At 45.3% G+C, this 26426-nt stretch overlaps 1 protein-coding gene across 8 annotated transcripts in view; it reads right to left on the reverse strand.

Moving 5' to 3' along the window:
• The window catches only part of POU6F2 (POU class 6 homeobox 2), a 493870-nt gene that overhangs the window by 10935 nt on the left and 456509 nt on the right, over positions 1–26426 (reverse strand). For all 8 annotated transcript variants that reach the window (XM_078442582.2, XM_081795022.1, XM_081795021.1 and 5 more), the window contains 2 exons: positions 19465–19671; positions 6764–6932 (listed from right to left, as the gene is read on the reverse strand). In XM_078442582.2, the coding sequence (XP_078298708.2) occupies positions 6764–6932; positions 19465–19671 (376 nt within the window). The remainder of the gene's footprint in view (positions 1–6763; positions 6933–19464; positions 19672–26426) is intronic.

Consider the following 26426-nt stretch of genomic DNA (forward strand, 5'->3'; position numbering starts at 1 on the left):
AGGTGGAAGAGTCTTAGATTGGACAATAGTTGTGGCCGCCCCAAGGGCCGTGGTACATAAACAGAACAGATGTGCAGTATATCTGTGATATTAACGGTCCACGGAGGAAGGAGGGCAACTAGGACAGAAAAGCACAAATGCTGGAGCGGGGGGAGGTCCCTGGGTGGCTCAGTTGGTTAAGCGACCAACTTTAATTTCGGCTCAGGTCACAATCTCCTGGTTTGTGAGTTCTAGCCCCGCATGGAGCTCTCTGCTGTGAGTGCAGAGCCCATTTTGGATCCTCTGTCCCCGTCTCCGTCTGCCCCTCCCCCACTTGCAGCCCCCCCCCCCCTTCTCAAAAATAAATATTCATTTTTATATTTAAATAGGGTGGGAAGTGAAGGTTCAAAACCAAGGGTGGAAAATAGGAAGCTGGAAACTTTCCTTGTAACAATGTGACCTTTAGGATGGTGCTTTTCTTAAAAGGTGACTAGGGGTCACCTGATGGGGCCCAGGACATGCATGTTGAACAAGTACCACAGGTGATTCTGATGCAGGGGATCCACGGAGCCCACAGACAGGGGCCTTCTCTCTGTTTCTGGCCTGCCCGCATCTGGGCATCTTGCCCTCTGCACACAGCTATCTTCTCTTGACCCCTTTACCATCATTATTCACCAGATGCCACTACCTTCCCACCTGTGTAAGAGTGACCAGCCACAAAAGCCCTGTGAGGGGGGGCCCCTGGGTAGGTGCCCCATCCTCGCGCTCCCCTGACACCCCCCCCCCCCCCACCATTTAGTGTAGTCTGGAGTTAGAGAGAAGAGTTTTCCCCTGAGCAAAGCTAAGTAGTCCTTGTGGGAAGTATATTTGTTGCCCTATATTGGCTCCATCTTTAGATGGACAGGAATCAATGGAGTGAGGCAGCACGTGAGGGGCGGGCCTTTAACCGGCAAGAGTATGGAGCTTCAGCCCCTGGCCCTGGGCCAACACCAGATTTAGCTTGGTGGTGCCGGGCAGGTTTGTGACTTGGGTTGCAATTTTATGTAAATGCATTCTATCTTATTTCTTCCCTTCCCCTGCTGCCTTTCATGCTTATGTTTCTTTACTGGTTCCTTGAGACCGGCAACTAAATCTATGTGTGTGCCAGATTACTGCCAATGACCGGAGTTGAACAGAAAGCTATGAACTCTTGCTCCTGGGCCCCGAGCGATGTTGTGCCGATTCTCAAAACCTTCGCTGTAAAGCTCAGAGACGTGAGCACCTGCCCCGCCGAGCCCAGTGTCTTCCGTGGGGCTCCAAACACGCTCTCATCACACCAGGAGGCTGAGCTCCTTCCTTCTGTCACACACATTTCCACTCTAGTCTTTTTCTGGTTCTACTTCTAGGGCTGATGAGCTAGGAATGGTGAAATTGAAACTGCATGATGGTCTGTTGGATAAAGGCCCAGGGAGAGGAAATCAGTTATCTCCTTGTTTGTGTACTTTGTTAATTGCTGGAGATGGGCTACCTGATTTTCTCCGTATTACTGTTCTTACCCATAAAATCAGATGGTAAAATAAATTATTACAGTTTTTTTCCATGGGTCAAGTCTATGAAGGTCTCCCCATCCAAAGGAGGGGCCACCCTGGGACAAAAATGTGGGACTTGTTTTCACACTTTGGGAGAATTCACTAGATGGTGTCTGTAAGGTGTCTTGAATTAATAAAAAAAAGGATTTTTTTTTTGGATCCTAAAGTTTCTATCTTAAACTCTTGAGGATTCCCACCCCCTGGTCCACCGTTGGAACAGTTCACCTTCCTTAAGGGGTATATACTTTTCTATTTGAGAAGGGAAAACAAGAGGAATGTGGTAAATGGAAGCTTCCCTGGAATGTCACTTCAGCTGTCAGCCTGGCTCAGAGGCTGACATTCCATCCTGGGATAGGTCTGGCTTTCCCTCGTCTAGTCCCCTGGCCCTAAGAGGTTGGGTTAATTTCAAGGATGAATCTGAGGCCACCTTGATGGCCACCCCTCTGAGGGGCCTCTCAGATCCCTCCCAGGTGGATTCAGCACTCGAGCAACTCAGTCTGGGCCTTCTCTGCACTGAAGAGGAAGAGGAACCTTTCATAGAAGTTGGCTCAGGTTTGGGGCGCCTGGGTGGCTCAGTAGGATAAGCGTCCGACTTCGGCTCACGTCGTGATCTCGTGGTCCGTGAGTTCGAGCCCCACGTCGGGCTCTGTGCCGACAGCCCAGAGCCTGGAGCCTGCTTTGGATTCTGTCTCCTTCTCTCTCTGCCCCTCCCCGGTTGTGCTCTCTCTGTCTCTCTGTCTCTCTGTCTCTCAAAACTTACATAAATAAATGTAAAAACAAATTAAAAAAAAAAGAAGTTTGCTTGGGTTGAGTCAACCCAATATATTAAGTACAGGGTCAGAAAGCAACAGTAGTAATTGCCAGGGTCCACCCTGAGTCTCACCCTTTGCTATGGAGGAGCCAGAAGATTAACCTCTATAGAGATTAACTGGCCTAGAGATTGAGAATAAACTGGCATTGAAAATTGGCAGTGATTCCTAAGTGTAATGATGATGTTTCCCAAATCGAATCTGGGATGCAAAGGCTGAAGAGCACAAGATTTTTATGGGAACTAAATGCAAATTGGGTGAAAACAGACCTGTTCTGCAGACCCTGGTTGTAGGGTCACTGGGTCCATACTGAACTGAGTGCTAAGGATGGACCAGCAGAGATGTTTTGTCTTGCTTTTAAACTTTAGCTCCCTCCACCAGTTAATGTGGACATCAGCGAAAGGGGCTGCTGACTGGGTTGAACAGCCACCGTCTATCAGCATCATGCTTTCACAACCTCTGCTTGTGGGATTTTTATATACAAGATATGCAACTTTAAAGAAGCTGCCAAGTATGAATTAACTGTCTTATGTAAACATCCATCTGGTTCTTAATGTTATTCTCACAGCGGATAATGGGCATATTTACCAAATATTTCTGAGAAATAAACCATTTGAGAATGTGCAAGGTAATGTGGGGGAACAGTTTAATATGCAATATGGTGACTTCATTGTGGAAAATGGTGTGAATTGTGATCATGGGAATCAGGGGTGCCTACAAGCCATCACCATACGTCCTTATGTTCCCTTTATGGTTTATTTTTTTATGGGATTAGCCCGTAGTCCTTTGCTGTCTAAAAATCAAGTTTGCAGGCCAGGGCTTCAAAACATGTGTACTGTAAAACAAAACAAAACCAAACTCCGCAAAGAATAAAAAGACCGAAATGTACCTATTTTTAAACAGTATTGTGTAAATCTTGAGCCAATTTGGGACATTTGTCAAGTCATTTGTTTGACTCTGTTAGACTTTCCAAAAGCCCTGCTTATAGACTGTATTTACATCTGATGACTGTGGAGAACAAGCAAGGTTTAACACAGGATAAGCTGTATAGGTCCCGTGAACAGATACCGTGCAGATGTTCTGAGCTCAGATGTGGTGTTCTTTGCACACGAAGATCCTGTGATCATTGCTAAGGCATTCACTCTGTATTCTTTTGCCTGGAGTGGGGAAGATTTTTGGGTGATTTTTGGTTCTGTTTTATCTAGAACAATGGCAAGTTGCCAGCACTATGGTGACAATCTTTGACCGTGATGGGGGAGGGTTCATTGACCAAGGTTTTGACCATAGGTTCAAATCCAGTTTGACTTGGTTCATACAATGGCCTTAATCTCTTGGAGGGATTTGCTGATTAACCATCAAACTCAATTCAAGGATTATTAACTCTAGCAAGTCCTTCTGTTCTGTCTCAACCTCTAAAACTTAGTTAACTCTCTATTATATTGCCATAGTCCCTATTCACGCGTCGATCGTAGCTTTCATTTATCTTTATTGTACCTGCATTTCTTTGTTACCAGTTCATGACCTCCCTCAGTGCAGGGAGCACATCTTGCTTATTTTTGCTTTCTTGATTTCTATTGCTGTGCTTGGTATATACATGGTGCTCAATACGTGTTTTTATATTTAAGTTGACAGCCTCTGATTAAAACACCCTTTTATTCTCCTGTAATTTAACCTGCATAACAACTACATCTGAACGGGGTTGGGTCTTCCCAAATTATCCTATCTGCAGATTTGGTGAAGTTTCATCTCAGACAAAAGTAATTTAAAATGGGTAGTTCATGCTTGAATATAAATTTCAAAATATGCATAATGTCTAGCTTAGGGAAAAGCTTGTGCTTCAATTGTGAGGCATGGGTCCAGGCTTTTTAAAAGTTATTTGAAGACTATTTAGGTGATCGGATATATATTGTCGTTCAAATTTCACTGGATAAAATTTATGTGTAAACATCTTATTTTTTAAGGCAGCTGTACTGTGTAGCATGTGTATGGCCCATTGAGTCAGACTATTTGGGTTATCATCCTGGCCATGCCACCCATTGGATTGGTCACACCAAGTGCCACAGTCTTACAACCAAGACTGAATGTTGTCCCTCTGACAGTAGATGGCCAAGATGGGTTGTAGTTTCAGGATCTATTTGATGTCAGTTACAAGATCTGAAAATGAGGATTTCTATTACCTTGTTATGAATATTAAAATGAAGTTCAGAGTGTTGAAAGTGCTTGGAAAGCCCTACTTTACAAATGAAGTCTTAAACAGAGATTTCCTGGGGTAATCAGCATTAGAGAAATGCTCCGTGTATCATTCATTGTGTAGTTGGGTTTTGAGACAGAAAGAAATTAATTAGACAACATGCTCAAAATCCATAGCAATTGTAAACCCGTTACTGAGGCTCTCATATATCTGCCAGAGAAGACTCATCATTTAGGCTCTGCATATGAGTTTGGAGTTTCCTGCCTCAACTGCCTATGGCAAAGGAGTCTCTATTTCCATTCTTTATATTTCATATCAAGATATGTAATATGGGTCACTTATACACCTAGAACTTACATGTCCCATTGGCAACTGTACAACTGAAATTCCATCTGTCCCATGAAGTAGCTCTATTACTGATTTCTGAAAAAGGCTAATCCTTTCCCTCCCAGTTTGAGACAAGTGACTAGAGAGAATCCAGAGTCATCCATCCGTCTGTCTGTGTGTTCATCCATTCGTTCACTTCTCTAGTCTTCTAATGTGACTGTCTACATTATGTAAAATCCTGTATTTGCGGGGTGGTTTGTACTTTACTGTATCATATTTAACGTATTTCTTCTCTAGAAGATGTTTGGTCTCAGTTCTTTTTCTTTCAGGACCAAAGCTTAATAGCCTATCCTAAAGTTATGACCTTGATGCTATTTACAAGTAGAGTATTTTGCGTAAACTTAGGTGGAATATCGACTTTGAATGACGCTGAAATCTTGTCTGGCAACACTGTGATGAGGAGTGTCTTTATTGGGGAAAATCTGGCTATAATTAGATTAATTGTATCTATGATTTTATTCAAGTAAGACTGGAGTTTCTGGCCCAAACGACAGCGTTTGTATATTTAAATATTTAAAAATAACTGGTTGATGGTAAACTCTGTGTGTATCCCGAAACTCTGTTTGATGTTGACCCATATTTGAGACCAAGAGCCTCCAGGCTAGTCCCCTGAAGTTCCTGGGCATTTTATTATCTCCCCATAATTCCTCATTTTCTCCTCCATATAATTCTCCATATAATCATCCATATAATTGAATATATATATGTATGCATATACATACATATATTTATATATATATATATGTATGCATATACATACATATATTCATACATATATTCTTTTTTGGGGGGGGAAGGATTGCTTGTATGGGGAGGGCATGGAAACCCTCTATTTTGCTTTGCATTACAGATGATATGTGAGGATCCCCACTGTTCCTATTATGACAAGTCATTTATGACACTTGACCAAACACAGATACTCACATGTGTCCTTATTTTATGCACAGATGTCTATGCAGTGCTTTAGCCCTTTAAACCTATAATTACTAGATTTTCGGCTCCTGGAGAATTATAATCTAAGTGTGCATTCTGTGATTTTTTAATATATGAGTAAAAATTGTATGAAAGGTGAACATCTAACATCAAATCGGGCCATGGTCCCTTTCATCTTAGTAAGTTTCGATTTGCATGTGATCCATACGCCGTCTTTACCTGGGGCCAAATACCATTTCTAAAAATTATATGTATATATGTGGAAGCTGACTTGCAGGCTTATTTTATTTTATGAATGGTTGTTCAGAGATTTCTCATCCGATTCTGGTCCATGCAGCTTCCCCCACATGCCACTGGAGCCAGTTCAGTGTGCACACACACCCGCCCGCCCACAGGCACGCTCTCTTTTATTTCCTCTGACACCTACAAATAGGATGGCAGGTGACTTCAAACACACAGAAAAGCAGCTTGACCTGCTGGCTGAGCGCCTGTTGTTGGTTATTTCAGTTCTGAGCTCTGTGGCTCACACCCTGCAAGCTGATCAGTTTCTCCCTTCTGAAGTGGCAGGACTGACTCAGCACATCAGAAAGCACTTGAGGTGGAAATCAGCCCCTACGTGTGCACATCGAGGTGGGTGTGCTTTGGGGGAGCCCTCTGGCCCCGGGCATGGACCTTATTCCAGCATTGGCCTAGGAGGGCCAGGAAATTCCTCTTTGATGTTGAAAGAGCAAGAGAAAGAGGGAGGGACGGAGGGAGGGAGGGGGGCAGAGAGAAAGAAGGAGGGGACCGAGAGAGAGAGAGAGAGAGAGAGAGAGAGAGAGAAAGAAAACGGAAGGCATTGCAGATAGGCAACAAGAAGGCCACCATGATTTAACCGAGCCAGAAAGGATACTTACTGCTGACTAACTGGCCCACGCTCAAAGCTGAAGAAGAGGAGGATGAGGAGGAAGAAGAGGAAGCCTGCCGGACTGGGCTTTGAGACATGGATGCTTGGCTGTGAGCCAGGTGCAGAAGGCTGCTTTGGGAGGCTGCTTGACCCACTGACGTCTGGGAGGGTTGGTGGAGCTACATGGGAGGGGGGGGATGTAAAAAAAATACACACATGAGTGAAAAATCAGAGGGGGGGGCGGAAATGCCAGGGAATAGAAGTTTCGTCTGGGGTTGAATTGTTATTTCCAAGAATATATACTTCTCAGGAACAGTGTAAACTCCACACAACAGGCAGGATTTTTTTTTTTTTTTGTATATAATATGTTGCTGCTTGCTTGACAGGCATTTTATTAGTAATCTTAAATATATTATTAATTCCCTACTTGGCTTGCTGGAGCACCCAATTTTCTACATTTCTCGACCAAGGCGTGTGGCTGGACTCTTTTTGCCTGTTCACACAATTACAGAGCACTTGACAGGTTTCTTTCTCAAGTATGTACAGATGAAATACAATGCTCACAATGACCTCGGAGTGTGGAACTTGGTCTTAAAGGTGTGGCTGCGCTCAACCATTTTGTCTTACGTAACTGGTATTTTTAGGAAAGTTCCCATTTAGGCTGAGTGTGAACTGACTACGGGGACTTTCTGCTCCCCCGGATCAAAGAGTCTGGCTGGGAAAAACGTTCTCTGATGTCCTATAGGAAACTGAGAGAAGCTAGGGCGGCCAGGACAAAAATATCTAGTAATATTTGTAGCTTTCAGTTGTCACTTTCTTACTCCATGCCACCCTGTGTTAAGGACTTTCATGCCCTTGCTCATATCAGCCTGTGAAGTGGGTGTTGTTTTGACCTCTCTTTTGCAGACAAAGAAGCCGGAGCTCTGAGAGGTTAAAGGGTTTTTATACATTCATCCAGTAGGTGTGGAGGAGCTGGTATCTGGACACATGAAGCCTGACCCTGGGGCTCAAGCTTTTAGTCACAAGGCCACAAGCAAGAATTAACCTAATTTTCAGAATTTAGTGTGCCTGGAGAAAGGCTGTCTTTATGTCCATTTATTCATGACTCCTTTACAGCTCATCAAAGGCCGGTGGTTCTGAGCAGTGAGAGAAGTCCAGCCGAGGAGAGGAAGGTTAGAGGAAAGGGAAATGATTGCAGGTACCAGGTCCCCTTGGAGACCCAGGAGGGGTCTCTCTCCTTGCGGGTGTTGCCTCCTAGAAAGCAGACACTCAGAGCAGCTCAAGATCCTAGACAGGTGCACCATCAGCCTCAGCCACTGCCCTCTTTGTGGTGGGAGATAGCACTTCTTGGTTTACAAACTGCCTTCATGGCCATCATCACATGCACAGAAGTGTAGCAGAGTTTTTATAAAAGGAAGTCAGGCTGGGAGTAGAATCAGGTCAGGCCCCAATCTTCGACCGCCTTCTCAGTATCTGATAGCCAGCCTGGGACATTTCAGATTGACATTTGTCACTGCTTTCCCTGTGTGTGTGTGTGTGTGTGTGTGTGTGTGTGTGTATGCATTCAGTTTTTCATTCAATTTTATCAAGATCTAATTTATACATGGTGAAATTTGCCCATTTCAAGCATACAGCTTGATGAGTTTTATCAAATAGGTACATCTGTAAAACCACCATCACATCAAGATATAGAACCTTCCATCCCATCATTCCGTAAAGTTCCCTAATCCCCTTTGCAATCAGTTTCCCCCCAGTGCCCAGTTCTAGACAACCACTGTCCCACTTTCTGTCACAACGGACTCATTTGGCATGATTCTAAAAATGGGATCATACAGTATGTACCCTTTTTTTTTAACCTGGGTTTTTTTGCTTGGATACTGTTTTTAAGGTTCATTTCATTGCATGTGTCAGCAGCATTGTCTCTTCGTATCACCGAGTAGTAGGTATAGTATATATTGGTAGTGTATGTATCTATATTTATATGGATGTCTCTGCCACAAGTTCTTTATCCATTCATCTGTGGATGGACATTTGTGTTGTTGCCAGTTTGGGGCTATTGTGAATAAAGCGGTCATAAACATTTATGTACAAGTCTTTGTGCATACTTGTGTTTTCGTTTCTCTTATGTAAATACCTAGGAGTGGAACTATGGAAGTTATCGCCTCATACTATACATACATGTTGAACTTTTTAAAGAAAGCACCAACCTGATTTCCAATGGTTGTAGCACGTCATATTCCCACAAGCAATATATGAAAATTCCAGCTGCTCTATATCCTTGCCAACGCTTGGGATTTGTCAGTCTTTTAAATCCCCTAATGTGTTTGTAACCATCAGTTAATGTGTTACCTTCAAAGAACTGTTACTAAGGTGCTACTTTGGACATGTGCCTAAAGAGCTATTTCCCCTTCTGGTCCCTCATGGTGATGCTCTGGCTCCCTGGATTCACATGACATCCCTATGCAGCAGCTATGCCTAGCACGAAGATGAGGAGTAAATGCCTGGCCCAAGATCATGGGGTCTGGAACACATTAGAATCCAGGCTATCACTCATAGCTCATGGCTCTTTCCACGATGCCATTCTGTCCCCCATCAGAATTGCTTGCAGTTACATTTCAAGTGAACATCCTTATTGTTACTGAATTGTGCTAAGTGGAGACTGGATTGTGAACAAAGATAGTCATAATTGACATGGAACCCAAATTAATATGCATCAAGCATCTGCCCAAAGTAATTAGCCAATCTGCTGAGCACATAATCAACAATTGAATCCAGTAACTTTTATTCTGTAGGGACACATATTAAAGATGAAATCTATTTTTAATTTGCTTAATAAAATGTGATGGATATTTGCATGTCAGTCTACCCCTTCTAACTTATTGAGTTGTCCTTCCAAATATTGTTACTTGACAAAAGCTTTTCACAGTTTTGAGTCACTGAATCATGAGATAGTCTTCTGTCTTTACCATTCCATCAATATTTTATTGGCCCTGGGTGTGGTAAAGCACCATCAAGGAACTGGGTAAGACAATAATCAATTAATTTTTTTCTTTCTCAGGCACAACTCAGAGAGAAAAAAATTAGTGGGCTGCAATCTCACGAAGGAGTCAAAAAGCTCCTTTTTTGACTAGGGCTTATGCATTAAGCTATGCAGGAGAAGAAATTCAGGAAGAAAATTAAATAGTTCTTTTAAGAGCTCGTTCTATGCCCACACAGAGAATGAGATGAATCTAAGATATCTAAGAATCTAACAAAGATATATTTCTTCCAAAGTAAATAAGCACTTTTAAAAGACACCGGGGTTCTGTTTTCCCTCCAAAGTTCAACCAGACAGTATGGAAAAACTAATAAAAATCCTGAAAAGTTCTTACTTGTCAAGAATCAAGATTATATAAGCAGTAGCGTCTTTAATGGAACCCACATATCTCATTCCAGTGGCCAGTGTAAACATGTATCTGTTAATTCTAGAATCACTTGTAAGCCCATGGGGGTCCTGGGTGGCTCAGTCGGTTAAGCGTCCAACTTCGGCTCAGGTCACAACCTCATCATTCATGGGTTCGAGCCCCGTGTTGGGCTCTGTGCTGACAGCTCAGAGCCTGGAGCCTGCTTTAGATTCTGTGTCTCTCTCTCTGCCCCTCCCCTGCTCCCTCTCTCTCTCAAAAATAAATACACATTAAAAAAAAATTAGAATCACCTGTAAGTCCAGATAGGATAGCCTTTTGTACATACCAAAATGAGCCCAGAGATTGACCCTCTTTTACAACTTCTTCCCTCAGAAAAAGAGGATGGTAGAGGGACCACCTCTGTTACTTCCCATCCCTAAAATTGTAATTCTTCCAGGTAAGTGACCAAAAAATAACCTTATCTGTGATATTCTTAGTTTAGTGATTTTGATGCATTAATCTTTAGAAATATTGTGGTTAAACTATATGTATCAAATAAGAAAAGGGAAAGCAGAGATTTAAGCCACTTCATGAAACAACTCTGGGATTCAATATAAAACCTTAATGGACTTTACATACGCAGCATTAGAAAAATGTTATTTAATGAGATTTAATGATGTTGTTTTTCAGACACTGACTTAAATCTGAAAATCATGCATTACTTGTAGCGCATAATTGGCAAAAGAAATAGGTGTATAAATGCCTCAAACATGACTGGCCATAAAAATTGGAATAGTTTAAAAAAAACATTGGAATAGTTTCCCAAAAGAAAGTGCAGGGAATTAGGGACAAGCTAGAAGCCTGAAGGAAAAACTATTCCTTTCCCTTCCTGGAGAGAAAGGGAAACGTAAGAAGCTTTCATGAAGGCCAGTGTTTGGTTCTATTGTCTTGCTCTTGAGAGTCTGACTATATGGATACCATATGGCTACCATTTATGGGATACTTCTCACGTGTCTTTGCATATACTTTTAAATCTTGGCATTAGCCCTCTTCATTCGGTATCGGTGTTGTCATTACAGAAGAAGCAACAGACTTAAAAAGGCCGCATGGCCTACCTGGGGTCATACGGCAGGTATAAGCGGGCTTTGAAGCCAAGGAAGTCTGACCCACGCACCAGCCCTCCTTCCTGTAGGCACGCGGCCACCCTACTGTCTACCACTGCAGACAGTGATGAGTCAGGGAGACAGCAGGCAGCTCTAGCTGGGCGGCATGGAAGCAAATGAGATGTGCTCAAATTGGTCACGGTGAACCACACCGGGAGAGCTGAACCACACCGGGAGAGCTGATCAGCTCAAATGTAGACGGTGATCTATCATTTTGAACATATCTGTTTTGTTCAATATGACAATGTATTTTTTGAGTTCAGGATTCTTTTCTACAGGTCCCGAAGTATTTAAAATGTCATATTTTTAAAGGAAACATGGTAGTCATAGGTGGCGAGAGCATGATGATTTTGGTGTAGTTTGGGGCACATCTCAAGTGGAGTTGCCTACAGACTGTCCTTTGCCTGATCAGTCCCGCTTATCTGTACTACCCGAAAGTTACTTTACTCAGTCAGTATCATGTTCATCTGACCATATTTTCTATATATTCACTTTACCCTCACTTCACTGCCTAAAGGGGCTGGAATTTATTTCCATCTAAGTTCCAATAATCACTTTCTTGCCTTTTATTGAGCTGTATGTAAGTCAGATGTAAGTAGGCTGTGTTATGGGCTGAAATGTGTCCCACCCCAAATTCATGTGCTAAAGTCCTAACCTCCAGTATCTCAGAATGTGACTATAATTGGAGATCAGTTCTTCAACGAGGTAATTAACTTAAAATGAGGTCAGTAGGGCGGGGCTTCATCCAGTGTGACTGGTGTCCTTAAAAGAAGAGATTAGGACACAGACTGGTATACAGGGAAGCCCATGTGAGGACACAGGATGCTAAAGGACACCTGCAAGCCAAGGAGAGAGGCCTCAGGAGAAGGCATCTGTGCTGACGGAGTGACCTTGGGCTTCTAGCTTCCAGAGCCGTGAGACCATAAATTTCACCCTCTCTCTCTGTGGCCCTTTGTTATGGCAGCCCAAGCAGTCTCGTACAGGCTGAGAGCACAGACTCAACAAAAAAGGAGAGGGAAGGGGGCAGTTGATATTAGCCCGGGGCTTTGCATTACCTGGGGAATGAGGAAGGAACGTCCATCTTGCACAGGAAATGACACACAGGAAAGAACAGGATTCCTGTTGCCTTTCAGAGGCGGCCTTTGTGGGTTTGTTTGTGTTGGTTGGAATTGCTGGGTGTTTAATGTATTCAGCAAAAGTAAATTCAAGTATAAGCACGCTTCCCAGACTTTCTTGTTTTCTGTGCCACTGGTCCCCATATAGCTTCCATGTGTCGCACAGTCTATCCTCAATAACGTTTTAGTTCCTGGAATAAAGCACCTTCTAATTAAATCCACAATTGCCATAAAAATAAGTGGAGGTGACAAGTGTCTTGGAAAATGGAATGAAGTGTAGAATGTGCTAGACAAGTTGGAAAAATGAATGCATATAAACAGTAAAATTCAAATGGGATTAAATAGAGATTAACTTGGGGGAAAGAAAATCTCTCCAATTACGCCAAGGCAAAATGGAGCAGGTCTGGCCTTTTACAAATGGGAGGGAGCCATAATGAACCACAGGCTAAATCCCCATGTGGTACAATGAGAACGTGAACAGAACCCCAAGGGTTCTGGCAGAAGCGAGAGCATGTAGGGGGACTTCATGATTCTCCCTCCCCGCGCTGGTTGGCATTTTTCCAAGTGTGTGCTGTGTACCTTATAATAGTTTGAAGAGAAATTAAGTCAGTGGGTCTCAAGATTTAGCTTTTGTCAGAATCACCTGGAAGGGCTGTTAAAACACAGATCATGCACCCCCACCCTCGCCCAGAGTGTCTGATGCATTCCGTCTGGGATGGGGCTCAAGAATTTGCATTTCTAACAAGTTCCCAGGTGATGCTGATGGTTGGGGGACCACACGAGGTTTTGGAAGGAGCTTCTCTTCGAAAAAGGGTAAAGGAAGTGGATTTATTATGTCCAGGGAAGAGAAGCCAGAGCCCAGATTTAGTAAGAACCTTCAAGAATGAGGAGGACGTAATGTATGCCTGAGTGTTACTGAGGAGCTCACTCTACTGTGGGTAGGACAGGAGCTCCGGTGTTAGATGTGCGAAGATTTAGGGTTTACATCAGGTCAGGCTAACTTGAAACATTTTGAGGGCCTGAAACCTGACATTCAGTGGAGATTTGAATTATCTTTTGGAAAGTTTGAAAAAAGCAGAAAGGGAGCTATCCTTTTGGTAGGGTCCTGGAGACTCTCTGGATTTTCCTTCTAGTTCTCTCTGTGACCTTGAAACAGCTCTTTAACCTAAGCAGGAAGAAGCCCAGATATTAGACTCCTTCAGACACTTCCTGTCTGCAAGAGAGTTGAGTACAGTGGGCTCAAGAAAGAGGGCTGATAGCAGCGTCCCTCACACCAGGCCCTGTGAGGCTGGGAGGAGGTGTGGAGGGCAGGATGGGGGCAAGATTTAGGGGAGACATCCAGACACAGGCAGGGAAGGCCACCATGGTCCTAAAACAAGCCTGAGACACACAACCGGGGCTCTTCAGAGACAGAGCAGGGCAGCAAATGAGGGACTAGATGTAGTTGAGATAATAAGGTGAGAGAGTGCTGCCAGAGGAAGGTGCTGACATTCTGGAGAGAGATGAATAGAGAAGGCAGTGCTGTGTGGAAGCTCTTCTCAAGCTTGCCTAGAGGCGTTAACATGGAACATACTGGAAACTGACAGAACACACGGAATTGGAAAGGCACAGAAGGGCCTGAGCTGGGCCACTCTGGAAGCATGGCTCTGGGATGCTGGAGAGGAAAACTCCATTAATTGGGCAGCAATTAAACTTAACACAATTGACTGAGCACCCACCACGGGCAGAGTCTGGAATGAGGCCGCCATTCTGGCTCCTGCCTTTCAGGTACAGAGTCCTAACAACAGCACAGCTGATGAAAATGAATAGAGCAGGGGGAAAGCAGAGCTGAGGGAACAATGCAGGGAAGCTTTGAGAAGGAGGCATCCTGGATGGAGGGATGGTGGCTGGAGCTCTCCAGAGGGAGAAGGTGGGAAAGGCATTCCAGGCCAGGGCACAGCATGTGCAGAGAGCTTGTTGGCTGGGCTTGACAGGGAGTGACAAGGGGAGACCAGAAGGACGAGATGCCCAGTTGTGTGGCTGGAAGGTCAAAGGGCTGTTTTGTGTTGGAGTCACTGATACGCATTTCATCCATCTAGGAAAACGCCACCCTGGTAGGTGGAAATGCCTCATTTATGTCTCATTCTGGGTGGTTCCAAGAAAAAAAAAAATTGGGAACCACGGATTCAGGCAGGGGCTAGGAAGAGTGGTTGATTTTCAAAAACAGGTAAGGGAGTACATGTTGTATTTACTTGGGAAAAAAAAAAATGGATGGATTTGGATAATCAGATGGCATTCTGGAGAGTCAATTTATTTTATTTTTATTAACAAATTTTTTTATGTTTATTTATTTTTGAGAGAGAGACAGAGCATGAGTAGGGAAGGGGTGTAGAGAGAGGGAGACACAGAATCCAAAGCAGGCTCCAGGTTCTGAGCTGTCAACACAGAGCCCGACGTGGGACTCGAACCCTCGAACTGAGAGATCATGACCTGAGCTGAAGTCGGATGCTTAACCAACTGCGCCACCCAAGCGCCTCAGGGAGTCAATTTAAATGAATTACTTTCTTTTGGTTTCCTGTTAACACCAAGATTACTTTTTGAGGAGAAATTGAGTGTTTTCATAGATGGCAGTCTCCAAGCATTATAGCTATGGCATTTAATTTCTGGAAAATTTCCCTGCTTTGATTTTCCAAATTGCAACATTGTTTTTTTCTTTCAAATGTCTCCCACTACCTTCTGCTGGAATTTAGTCAAGGGAAGAATAAATATACACAAAAATGACGTCTGTGCTGCTTATGGAGAAGTTATGAGTTCACGGTCACAGGGTAGGAAGGGCAACCTGGGGGATCTGGGACACTCTCCCTTTGGTGGGAGAGTTTACCATAATTCACCAGCGCTGCAGGGTCCCATGGAGGGAACAAAAGGTTACTTTCAAGCTCCACCAAATATTTGTATTAAGTAGTTTCTTTTTTTTTTTTTTATGCACAGAAACATACTTCCATCTTTCTGTCTCTTCTTTTATCTAGTCTTTTTCTGAATTTTATTTTCTTGAACTGCTCCCCAAGAATCTCTGATGTGATTCTGTGAAGGTTATATGTAGGGCTGTCGAATCTTGGTATATTTTTAAAAAATATTTTGTTTGCATTTCAGATGGTCACTTTGCAGGATCTCAATCTTTTATCATTGGAATAAAGCATGATCAGGAGCAGTTGATGGGCGACTCTTAGATCTTCAGGTTCCTTTAGTTAATGGTAGGCAGATGTTAAAATGAAATTGAAGATGCAATTATTTTTATTAAATTAAAACAGATCACCCCAGGTTGTCTGGTCCAAGGGCCGTGTGCTTCACTCCACTGAAGTGAACTCCCTTCTGAGTGTTGAGTCAGGGAACTTTCTGTTCCTGTAATTTATGGCGTATTTTACTGTTGGAACCATGCTCTTGTGAGATCAAGCATTTGTCATAAATCACATGAAAAAATAAATTGAGAAACTTCTCTACTGTATGATAGAAATCCTTTATTTTTTAGTGGTTGTCTGTATTATATTTCTTCAATGTAAAGGGTTATATTTAAAGAAAAAATTGAAGACCACTATCCTTATACCTCCAGCTCTGAGCTTTTTACTTTTGGACTCTTGGGCATTTTATGATCTGCTATCCTCAGAATCCCAGCTTTTACATCCAGGACTCAGACTAGTGCACCTCCTGTCAATTCACCCAACTTGTTAACTTTACTATATGCTCCAAGGTGTTTCAAATTGTTTCAGAGCTGATGCCAAGAAGAAAGAGTAGTAGTCCTGCATTTATTTCTACCATTTCCTGATATTTCTGACCAGGTTCACCATTGGTTCCCTTGATCTTTCTGGGATTAGACTAGACCACTGGCACTTGCCCAGGGAGTGCCTGCGGTGACTTGGGGAGATTCCGGACGGTTCGGATGTCACTCTTTTCCAGCTGTGCTCATGTGTTCTCTCCATATGCACATACATGAGGGAGGCATGTGTATGTACGTCGAGGACAGTCCGGATCTCTGGGATGTTGGTTGTAACTGATACAAATTGGATTTGCAAGGCATCCCCTCCACACACAAGGGCCTGGCTGTTTCTTCCCAATGGCTAGGTCTCCAATTCTACAGTGAAGAAGATGGTCATGGTGGTTAGACCAGCAGAGGACAAGATGATCCCATAGCGAAAATGAAGTTTGTTCTAGGGACCAACAGGTGTGGTGTGAGAATGTTCCTGAGGTGCATCTGTGCTCATGAGAGGGACTGTGGCAAGGGATCAATGACATTTACTTTGGGCAAGGAGTGGAGGAATGGCGCCATCATTTGCCATTTCTTGGCTATGTCCTTCTCCTGGATTAAAACTGCATTGCCTCAAATCTAGGGCTGCAATTGTATGTAACTGGTAGAGTCTATCACTGAAACACGCTCCTCTGACATCCAAGGTGAGGATGAGAGCTACTTTGTATTAAATGTTAATGATTTATAATTAATTCATCACCTTCGTGGCAATTTACAACTTGGCTTTGCTGACAGGAATAGTTGTTAGCAGATTGTATGAAAAGAGGCCAATCTCCTTTCTCCCCCTAGAGATAACTTTAGCATAGTTTTGAACAGATAGAAATAGGTCTTAAAAAGCCAATAAAATGTAGAGGCTCTTGGCTTATCTGGGGACCTATGTAGAAGGTAGAGGATCCAATGGCACCTTGTAGATGTTACGTAAAATAAATAAACTAGCTGAGAGATCTCGGGAGTGGGGAGAAGGGAAGGAAGTTCTCAGTGATATATTTGGCAGGGACTGTACCAGTGCCTGTGGTTAAGCTGAGGAAAAAGGGGGGGTTGGGAAACTTGCCCCCACTTCCGCCCAGCAGTGATTTAGATTTGGAGGCAGAACCAAAGGGCATGAGACCAGAGTCTCTGTCTCTGGGAAGTGAGTTCACACCTGGCTTGGTTTTTCCTGGCGTTTGCCCCTCAGTGGACGAGGTCTCCTTGCCAGACACGCTCATAGATCCCCTTGCTACTCTCTCATGGCACTTACTGTGGATCTTAGGTACATATTTGTGCGAGTCTTTGATGAATGTCCATCTTCCTCGCTAGATCATGAACTCCATGAAGGAAAGGCTCATGTTATCTGTCATGTCGACCAGCCCAGCTTCCAGGTACGGTGCCTGACAAATAGCAGGTGGTCCATAACTATATATATCAACAGATTTTTAAAAATCTTTATTGAACAAGCAAATGGATTTTCCAAGCATAACCTTTGAGTGCCACCAAGAACGGGATGTACCTGTGGTTGGATCAGAAGCCAAATGGCCGAGGTCTCTGGAGAGAGACTTTTACTTTGTTGCAGATGAATGATGAAGAATTTATCAGTGCTTTCTCCTTCCTTTTTCCTTTGAATTTTATTTCCTTGCTAGATGCTTTGCATTGTACGGTTTTCCAACAACTCCCAAGGCCATCTACTCAGTCTTGCACCCACTGGGAGTATTCGTCTTCCCCTCCCACCACCTTTCTTTTGTTAGCGCATCCTCCAACTGCACATCTGGATCTTAGCCTTGCCCAACTTGTGCTTCTTCACTCCCCCAGCTGCTTGTTTCAAAATGTTTCAAATAGAGTGGATTCAGACTTTAAAATGGTACAACAAAGATACAGAGGGATTAAGGTATCTCCGTTGCTTTGCCTGATTTCATCCCTGTAGCATTCGACACTGCGACCACTGCCTACTTTTTAAACGCTCTTGGATGCTAGATTGTTACGCTCGGATTCCTCTCCTGCTTTTTCAGCCACCTTTTCTACCTCTCCCTCCATCTTCCCTACCTTAAAAGCTGATGTCTCCCAAAGTGACTCCTTTGCTTTGTCTTTCTTTCTTCTCTTGCCCCTCATGCTCTCCTTATCTTCCTTCTCTTGTCATGGTTTCTCTGGATGTTGGATTTGTTTTCAGCTACAATGTATGCACTCGTGACTCTCAGATGCTGTCCCGGGCGCTACTATAATCCAGACCCTTATTTCAGCTACCAGTACGTGCTTTCATAAATTCTTCTTTGTGTTTTGCTGTCGCCTCCTAAGTGGCTTGTTTGCAATAGACGTTTCATCACTACAGCTCAACCTCCATCTGCTACCAGAGTTGTCTTCTTGAAAAATAAAGCTGAGCATATCATTCCTCTCTTTAAATACCTTGGACAGATTCCCGGGGCTGCAGGGTAAATGATCATCACCATCCTCGTGACTATGTAAGTGCTCATGGTGGGCCAGGCACTAACCACTATGTTGATTCATTTAGTCCTCACAAAATGCTCTGTGAGATAGGTACCGGTTATGTCCATTTTACAGATGAGGAAACGGGGGGCACAACGACGGTGCGTGATGTGTTCAAGATCACACAGAGACAAAGGCCATCCTCTTCAGCTTGATCATGGAGCCCTTTCCATGACTGCCCTCAGCCTGCCCCTGTGCTCCAATCACATGAGCCTTTCTTCTGTCTCCCAACCTCTATCCTCCTTCATCTTTCCCTGCCTTTGGGCCTGCTGTTCCCGTGGCCTGGAATGTTGTGATCCCATTATTTACCTGGGTAACTCCTACTCCGTCTTTGTCCATCGATAGTCACTCCCCAAACCATTTTCTCTGTGAGAACTCAAAACTCTTTGGACAAAGCTGTGTGTCACTCCCACTTCTGTGTATTGTACACACCTGTCCTGTTACAGGACGTTCTCTGCTTTAGTGCACGATGGAGTGATTTTTTTTTTTCATTTACAGTTAGGACATAAATGGTCTTGGCTCCTTCTTGACCCCTTTTAAAAACTGAAAATTACGTATCACAAATGTCCAAGCAAGAACACATCCCTATTGAATTTTAGGCCACTGTCTCTGTTTATAATTTAACAGATTTGTATTTTCAGATTAGAGAGCTACTTAGTCCTTACCCATATTCACTAAGGATGAAAAAAGAGCGCCTTGCCTTTTAAAATCATTGAGATGGCAGGATCAGGGATTCCATATTTTGTGATTTAAAAATGACTCTTCCATTGACTGAGACCAAACAGAAGATGAGTGGGAAGGAGATGTGGAGCGGTTACCTGCTGGCCGGGCTTGATGGGTGAGAGCGTGATGCCCTGGGTGTTGATCACTGGCAGGATCTGGTTCCCGATGACCGTGGCAATGATCTGGCCCTGGGCGTTGGTCAGGAGCTGGGGGGTGATGGGCTGCACTTGCAGGCCTTGAGTGCCACTCGCTGCTTGGCTCGATGGCCCCGGGTTCGGCATCAGAGGTATGGTCCCAATAATCTGCAAGAGACAGGCCCAAAGGTGAGGCGCTGGGCTCTGCCCTGAGTCTGCGCATGCAACCGAAGACGATTCACGCCCTGCTTTCTGCAGGTGGCTCCTGAGAGCAAATTCAGAGACTGTGAACACATCTGGAGATGTGGGTAGGGAAGCCAGTGCAGGGCATGAGCGTCTGCGGGAGGGATGAGCACACGAGTGAAGTGCATGAGAAGGGAGGGGGAAGCATCTTATTAAAAGTAAAATCAAGCTGCAGTGAGGGCATAAACCTGGGATTTCTGCCAGGGGCAGCAAGATGTCTACTTTGTCTTAGAACCAGATAGAAGATGGACATCTCATGGCAACCAAGGCCCTCGTCTGACTGGGGAGCCACATTCCCTAACCCACAGGAGCACCTCAAACACACACCCTTTCCTCTGCCTCACTCTCCTCTATTCTACCAACACCCTGCTCCTCGCTCAAAGTCCCTGACATCCCAACCGGAACTGGGGCGTCGGCATCCTGGTGCTCATGATGGTCAAGAGCCTAGGTTCTGGGGTCAGGGAGACAGGATTCCATTGCCAGCTGTGCCGCCTACCAGCTCAGTCCAAGAGCCTCAGCTTTCTGAAGGCTTGAGAGAACTGGAATCATAAACAAATGTTTGAAACTCTTAAAATAGAGTTGACATGACAACTGAGGACAGAAATTTTGAAAACGTGCATTTGAAACAATGGGTTTGACACTGGGTCCTCAGGGTTAGAGTTTCAAGGCTCCGGTGGCCGGTGGCAGAGGTTTCTTGTTGCATCTGGTAGCTTCTGGCTTCAGTGAAGGGATGGTGTGGAGTGTCCAGCAGGAGGGGCCCGGCTGGACCCAGTCACTGTGCTAAGGACAAAGGGAGCAGCGGGCAGGGCAGCAAATGTGCAGCGCGTCTCTGAGGCCTGGAAACGTAGATCACAGTTGTGTGTTGCTAGGGACAAATTTAATCCTTGCAAAACGAAAATATGATCGATGTTTCCCCAGCTTATGGACTCTCCTGGGGGAGTCACGGAACCGGTGGTTGGATGCTTCCTCCTGCACAGCACAGGATCTTTTGAGTCACCTTGCAGGGTCTCCTCCCAGATGTGAACTGTGGTAACGTGGCCTGGGGGCCACCAGGACATATTAATAATACTGTCCCAGGAAGTGCTCTCATGTATATGGTTTCATTCATTCCACATTCTTACAACAGCTATGAAGTGGGCATCAGTCCCGCCCCCTTTAAGTGGATAAGACCACGGAGGCTACCTGTCACCTGATGGAAGAGTTTGTAAGTGACAGAGCTGGAGTCCAGGTCCGGCTGACCCCCGGATGCTTGGTCTTCCATTATGTCACCTGGCGCCCACCACATGGAGGACACGGGAGGGGACCCGCTTGTCAGGGAGGGCACTGTGTACCGTTTGCAATTTTCCTCCAGGCAATAGGCTGCCTGTGGTCTGAGTTTATAAATGATTCTGTTTCCTGCCCACACTGTACTCCAAGAGGGCTTCGGACATAGGTTCTTAGTAAATGTCTTCGGAATGAATGGTGTCTAGACTCAGCTACCTTCGGGATCCCGGATGCAGCGAGGACCCCGGAAGAGCCTCAAGCCCGCACCGTTCAGTGACAGAGATGATGACGGAGAAACTGCCCCTCCCCACTGGCCGTTGTTCCCACCGCCAAAGCCCCTGTGGGGCAGCACCACCGGAGCTGCTGTGTGAATCCTAAGTATCGGTGGCAGTTGTCTTACTACCAGTGAAGATCCAGTAGGTACTTGGAGAGCGAGAGAGGTGCGCAGGTCCCTGGGGAGCCTGCCGCTCCAGAGTCTCACGGAGCGCAGCACCTGCAACGTCCTGCCCGCAGCATGGCCCTGAACGTGCCCTATCAGTGCTGCAAGGTCAGGTCCGCATCAGTCCTTTAGAGCACATGAGTGCCTTCTTGATGAGTGGTCTTGCACTGAGCAGCTCAGAATTCACAGGCTGTTCCTCTGACCCCACGGGCCCCCTGTCCCGCACCTGCGCTCACCTGTCCCCTCTGACTTCCCCGTGTCTTAGGCCTGAGAAGCCCCACCCCACGGGATCGGCCTCGCTGGAAGGCCTGTGGAAGCCGGATGCTTCCATTCAGGGGGCAGGGCTCTATTTTAGGCAGGATGTCACCGTGTTGAGGAGCCAGTGTGCATCTAAGCCGGGAGAAGGCTTGGGAGCGAGGCGCGGCACCTGACAGCTGCAGAGCACACAGAGGCTGGGAGGCATTGTGCCCCGAGAAGATTGACACCAGTCTGTGCTCGCCTCGCGGTAATGAGCCGCTTTGCCTGCTTTCCTGGTGGAAAGAAGAAAGGCGAATGCAAACGACTCCCCCAGCCTTTCCCCTGAGTGCAGCCTCGCTCCCAATACCGTGTTCGACATTACTAAAACATGGTGTCACTGGCGTCTCCTCCCCACCGGCTCCTCTCTCTCGTGAGCCCCAGCATCACTTGCTGAGGGTAGGGCACACTAGTGGCCGAGCCAGAGGGATCTGGAACTGCATGACTGCGAGGACCTTTAATAAGGAGGGTTTGGCTGCCAGGTGGGGGGCGGGGGTGGGCAGCGTTCTGTGAAGCCATGGGTTTCTCGTTTTTGTTCCCCTTGCAGGGGCGCTGGGGCGACCATCTCAGCATGTCAAAAACTTGGCAGTGCATTGTGGGAGTTTTTCCCTAAGTTTATTTATTTTGAAAAAGAGAGAGAGAGAGCATATGAGCAGGGGAGGGGGAGAGAGAGAATCCCAAGCAGGCACCACACTGTCAGCACAGAGCCCTCTGAGGGGCTCCAACCCACTAACCGTGAGATCATGACCTGGGCCGAAATCAAGAGTCAGACGCTTAACCAACTGAGCCACCCAGGTGCCCCGTCATGGCGAGTTTTCTAATATTCCCCAGTGCACTACCACATGCTGATTTTAACTATCTCCCATTCATGGTGGGTAGAGAGGATCACACACTGTGTCGTCTAAAAATTCCCAGACGTGCCTATTCTGCTTGGGTTGGCTCCGATTCCTCTCGGCGTTTCCACAGATCTCACCCAGATGCCACCTGGGATCCTGACTCCAGAGAGATCTCCATAAGGAAGCCAGAGACGCCTAAGCAGCCATGGTGTGAGGCTTTTGGCCCTTGCCCAAAACTGGCGGTTTTACTTGTAGAAATTGTACTTTAAATTAAGGGCCTTTTGCTAGTCAAGGGAAATATCCATATCTGCATGTATGCCAAGTGAATCCAGAAATTAAAACTGATGTTTGGTGTTAGGGGAGCTCTGACTCGAGGGCAAAGAGAGAGAGGATGCTTCTGAGACATGCGAGGCCCTAAGACCAGCCTTTCGAGTTTGAGCTTCTGGCTCCCAGTGCTAAGGATTTCCTGATGGAAGGATGTGTCACTGAGCCAACGAGGCCAGCAGGCTGCGACTCCTGAGCAAGGCATCAATTGCACAAGAGAACTTCCAGCTCTCCTAGCAGATGCTGAAGACTCTGGTGGCACAAACTAACAGGTGTGGACCCTTCTCTACCTAGAGTGTGGTGTCATACACCATGGAGGACACCAAGAAGATACAGTTGGGGGCAGAGGAGGAAGCAAGAAGACAGGTACATCACATGCCAAGATTCTAACAATTCGACAGAGAAATGATATGTGCCACAAAGTGGCAGGGACTATCCAATAAGAATCTCTGTATCCAGGGGGCACCTGGGTGGCTCAGTCGGTGAAGCATCTGACTCTTGATTTTGGCTTAGGTCATAATCTCACTGTTCGTGAGTTCAAGCCGTGGGTTGGGCTCTGCGCTGACAGCGTGGAGCCTGCTTGGGATTCTCTGTTTCCCTCTTTGTCTGTCCCTCCCTGAGCGCTCTCTCTCTCTCTCTCTCTCTCTCAAAATAAATCAATAAAGTAAGAAAAAAAAGAATCTCTTGGGGCACCTGGGTGGCTCAGTCCATTAAGCATCTGACTTTGGCTTAGGTCATTGATCTCACGGTTCGTGAGTTCAAGCCCCGCATCGGGCTCTGCGCTGACAGCTCGGAGCCTGGAACCTGCTTCGGATTCTATGTCTCCCTCTGTCTCTCTGCCCCTCCCCTACTCACGCTCTGTCTCTGTCTCTGTCTCTCTCTCTCTCAAAAATAAAAATAAACATAAAAAAATATTAAAAAAAAGACTCTATATATCCCTCTGGTGGGTGCTCAAAGAACTATTAGGAATGAATGAGTGATATCAGAGGAAAAACGATGAGAGTGGTCAGGAAGACATGATGGAAGAAATGGGGGTGGGGCAGAGTCTTGAGGGTTGGGTGGGATTTGGCAAAGTGGAGAACCTACTCCAAACAAGAGACCAGCTGGAGGTGAGAAACATGGGGGATGAGGCATTGACTAGTTTTCAAGCAAGAGGGTTGAAACAGTGGAGCAGGGACAGGTTGCCAGGGAAGGGTCCAATTCCTGGGTCAGGGGCTTCAGTGATGGTTTTCGAGGGGTGGGGAGGAACACAAAGGTGTGGAGAGAATGGACTGAAGTGGCGAGAGACTATGGACCACAGATCAGTTGCTACGCTGCTATCGTAGGTGTCCAAGTGCGACGCAAAATGCCCCCATGAATCCTTGACGTGGGGGTGGCTGGATTCGTGGACTTCCACCTCAATTCAAAAAGCATGGCCTACTTTATGCCTAGGTTGCAACATTAGAAATTTGTGAGTGAAGTTATGGCCCCATCAATCCCACAGCAAACAGCTCAGGCATCGTTTGCGATGATCCCCGATGTCTTTGCCCCTGCTCTCACAGTAATGACTCATCTCTGATGAATGCTCTAACCAGGCCGAGGCCCTTACTGGTACTGGAATGATAAGTTTCGACCTAAAGGAGTTCTGCCCTCTCTGACAGGGGACTTATTTGGTGGTTGCTGCTCATGTCCCCTTGGCTTTCTCCTTAGAGGAGTTGGGAGCATAAACCAAAACTGAGAATAAAGCCTGTGTCACAAGACCACCTAAAAAATATCGTTAAGATGGCCACTGGTGTAAAACAGCACGTGTATCCCTGTTTCCGTAAAAATTGGGGTGGCTTACACACAACAGTGACTGTTGTTAATTCAGCCACAATTCTGACTTTAGCCATCATAAAGATGATCTTGGGACTGTAGCAAATCTCAGCAATTCAGGGTCACCACGTTACATTACCGTGCCCTTATGGACTTCAGGTTGGCTGAGGTACTCAGTAGGGATGGATTTGAACTGATGGAGGGTAACATGCCCTGAATTTATTCGCTGCCCGCATGTAGTGTCATCAGCAGCAGCTGAGGGTGGAATCACAGAAGCCCCGGGCACCCAGACAAGTCGTCTGATGGGCCACATGTCGTAATTGTCTATGACACGCTGTTAAACTCTGCGACGGAGAATGTGTTTGCAGATGTCAAATTGACAAGTAATTTTGTTGCTCATATCTTTAAGAAGAGGAAATCCGTCAACGTTGTAAATCGGTGACTTTCTCAGCATCTCCAATCCATCAGCAGAGACAATCCTTTGCCAAATATTTGTGTAACCTCAGCACTTTTTGGTCAAGAGGCTTTTGTTAACACCAGCATTGAACAAAGAGCACCGGAGAGCGAGGGAGCTGGTGTGAGCGATCCCCAGGACGGAAACAGCCCATCATCTTCCCCTTCTTTCTGGCCTGGCAACAGCCATTCTGTCTCTTTCTTTAAGGGATGGTTTTGTCTTTATACAACACATTGAGTTTAGTCTCACTGTGCTCCTGTTGTAAGGTTAAACCCACTTAGAATTATTCTGGCAGCTCTGGTTAGGATGCTAATTCCAGGACAAGTAGGAGAATACAATGATTCCCCAAACAAAATTGATTTTTCCAAGATGCAAACTCATGCCTCCCGGCATTTGGTTCTGTCCAAGATGGGGAAAAAGAGAGGTGTGGATGTTGAGAGGAGCTTTAGCAGAGAACCTGAACCAGAGAATGAGAAAGGCATGAAGGGAAGCCGATGAGCTTCAGTAGAGGAAGACACTTCAACCAAAGACAATTGGATTTAATCTTGCAGGCAACACCAATCAGTTGGCCATGGCTTCCTCGAACTCTGAAGGTTCTAAGGTTCAGGAAAAAAACAGCATCACCAGTGATTAACAATGTCTGGCTTGGGTATGGGCATAGGGAATGGCAATGTGTCTCAAAGTGGCATCGTTGAAGTCCAGGATGTGAGACAAATTATCTTAGACCGATGTGAAAAAAAAATGGCTGACACGTAGTTCTTTAATGAACAACTCTGAAAAAGAATTTAAGGTGTACATTTGGACACTTGTGTTATGGGTATTGAGAGGTGCTCCACCCCTGGGAAGACCTACCTACCCACTGTTTCCCACTGTCAGTTAGGATTAGGATCCCTCCTGGATGCTCTACTATTGGTTTTCAACTTTGGAAACACACTCAGACAAGAGTGAAGAATTTGAGGTGTCAGGATCATTCAGTCACATTAAGAGAAGGATAATTTGCATGAAACCTGATACTGCAAAGATAGCAATGACAGCAATAAAAACAATCCTCTCCTCTAAAATCTTAATAGCCATTGAAGGTGATTCTCCTTAATAGAATTTAGGATATGCATAGAGAGGAATAAAATTCCCCACTGGCCAGGTTCAAGCCCAGGCTTTGCCACTAACCAGCGGGATATTGTTGGTAAATTACTTCACCTCCTAGAACCTCAGGATAGTCATCTGTTAAATGAGAATAATAATGTCCACTTTGTGAGGGTATTATGAGGACTAAATA

Source organism: Panthera onca, chromosome A2 (genome assembly GCF_046562875.1).
Source record: "Panthera onca isolate mPanOnc1 chromosome A2, mPanOnc1 haplotype 2, whole genome shotgun sequence".
Classification (NCBI taxonomy): Eukaryota; Metazoa; Chordata; class Mammalia; order Carnivora; family Felidae; genus Panthera; species Panthera onca.